The 995-nt window shown below is 36.8% G+C and overlaps 1 protein-coding gene across 1 annotated transcript in view; it reads left to right on the top strand.

Moving 5' to 3' along the window:
• Window positions 1–995, top strand: part of MROH9 (maestro heat-like repeat family member 9) — a gene marked incomplete at its 5' end in the record, with an annotated part of 74,203 nt that overhangs the window by 52,744 nt on the left and 20,464 nt on the right. The window contains 2 exons of the mRNA XM_008591155.1: window positions 227–379; window positions 481–597. Coding sequence (XP_008589377.1) covers window positions 227–379; window positions 481–597 — 270 coding nt within the window. The remainder of the gene's footprint in view (window positions 1–226; window positions 380–480; window positions 598–995) is intronic.

The following is a 995-nucleotide window of genomic DNA, read 5'->3' as shown; positions in this document are numbered from 1 at the left end:
ATTGATGGATGATTCTGTATTTTGGCTAAAGTGAATAATGAGCAAGCAAATCTTATTTTAAAGTCAAAAGAAGATCTGACTACTTAGACCCAAGTTGAATCTTCTCTAAAAAGAAATGATAATAATCTCATATACATTTATATATTTACATCCCACTGATTAAAGAAAGAAGCCCTAATATTATCCTCAAATGAGGTCTTTTTCATTTTCTGGGCACAAATTCCAGAGATATGGAGGCATTCGGAGTATGGCCATTCGACATTTTGGTGAATTACTTAGGGACATGAGTCAGTACACATGGATGCTGAACAGTGTGGTCCTAGGAGGCTTGGTGCCCCTGATCCTGTTCTTGGAGGATAAAGAGATAAGAGTAGTTAAAGTAAGTCCTTTGATCTTGTTTTTCTTAATTTTTCAGAGATTCACAATGTTTTATGTAACAGTGTATGAATAGATCCTCACTGACCTTTTTCTATCTCACAGGCATGTAAATATACATTAGAAATCTGTGCTTCACAATTAAAGTGGTCAATATCATCTTTACTCAAAGATGAAAATTACAACTTTGAGCTGGTAGTGCTCAACATCTGTAGAAATCTTGTAAGTGGCCCTTCTGTTTTTACCACAATAAGAGTTATAGACAAAACTTGTTTTAAACCAAAGTCAAGGGTTCCATAGTGATGAAGAGTGTGGTGGGGATAAGGGTAGATCTTGGAGAAAGAATTTGAAGAAAAGATAATAAATGAGTGATTACAGCTAGGGATTGAGATGACAGAAAATTAGAACTTTCCACTTTCTCTTCCTCAGCATTGATCACCCATCTTATCTTCTTCCTCCAACTCATGTACTTGGAGCTGTGGATAGGTGTAAAAGTAGGAAGAGCTTTCCAGATGACCAAAAGAGAAATTGGAATTACTTTACCACTGCCTTATGAGCTGGTCCTCTGAAAAATGGCATGAACTGTAATGATATACAAGTGGGGGGGGGGGGGGGAGAAA

The sequence above is a fragment of the Galeopterus variegatus genome, unplaced genomic scaffold (genome assembly GCF_000696425.1).
Source record: "Galeopterus variegatus unplaced genomic scaffold, G_variegatus-3.0.2 Scaffold6709, whole genome shotgun sequence".
Classification (NCBI taxonomy): domain Eukaryota; kingdom Metazoa; phylum Chordata; class Mammalia; order Dermoptera; family Cynocephalidae; genus Galeopterus; species Galeopterus variegatus.
The sequence above is the reverse complement of the archived record's forward strand: the minus strand, read 5'-3'. Positions and strand labels throughout refer to the sequence as shown.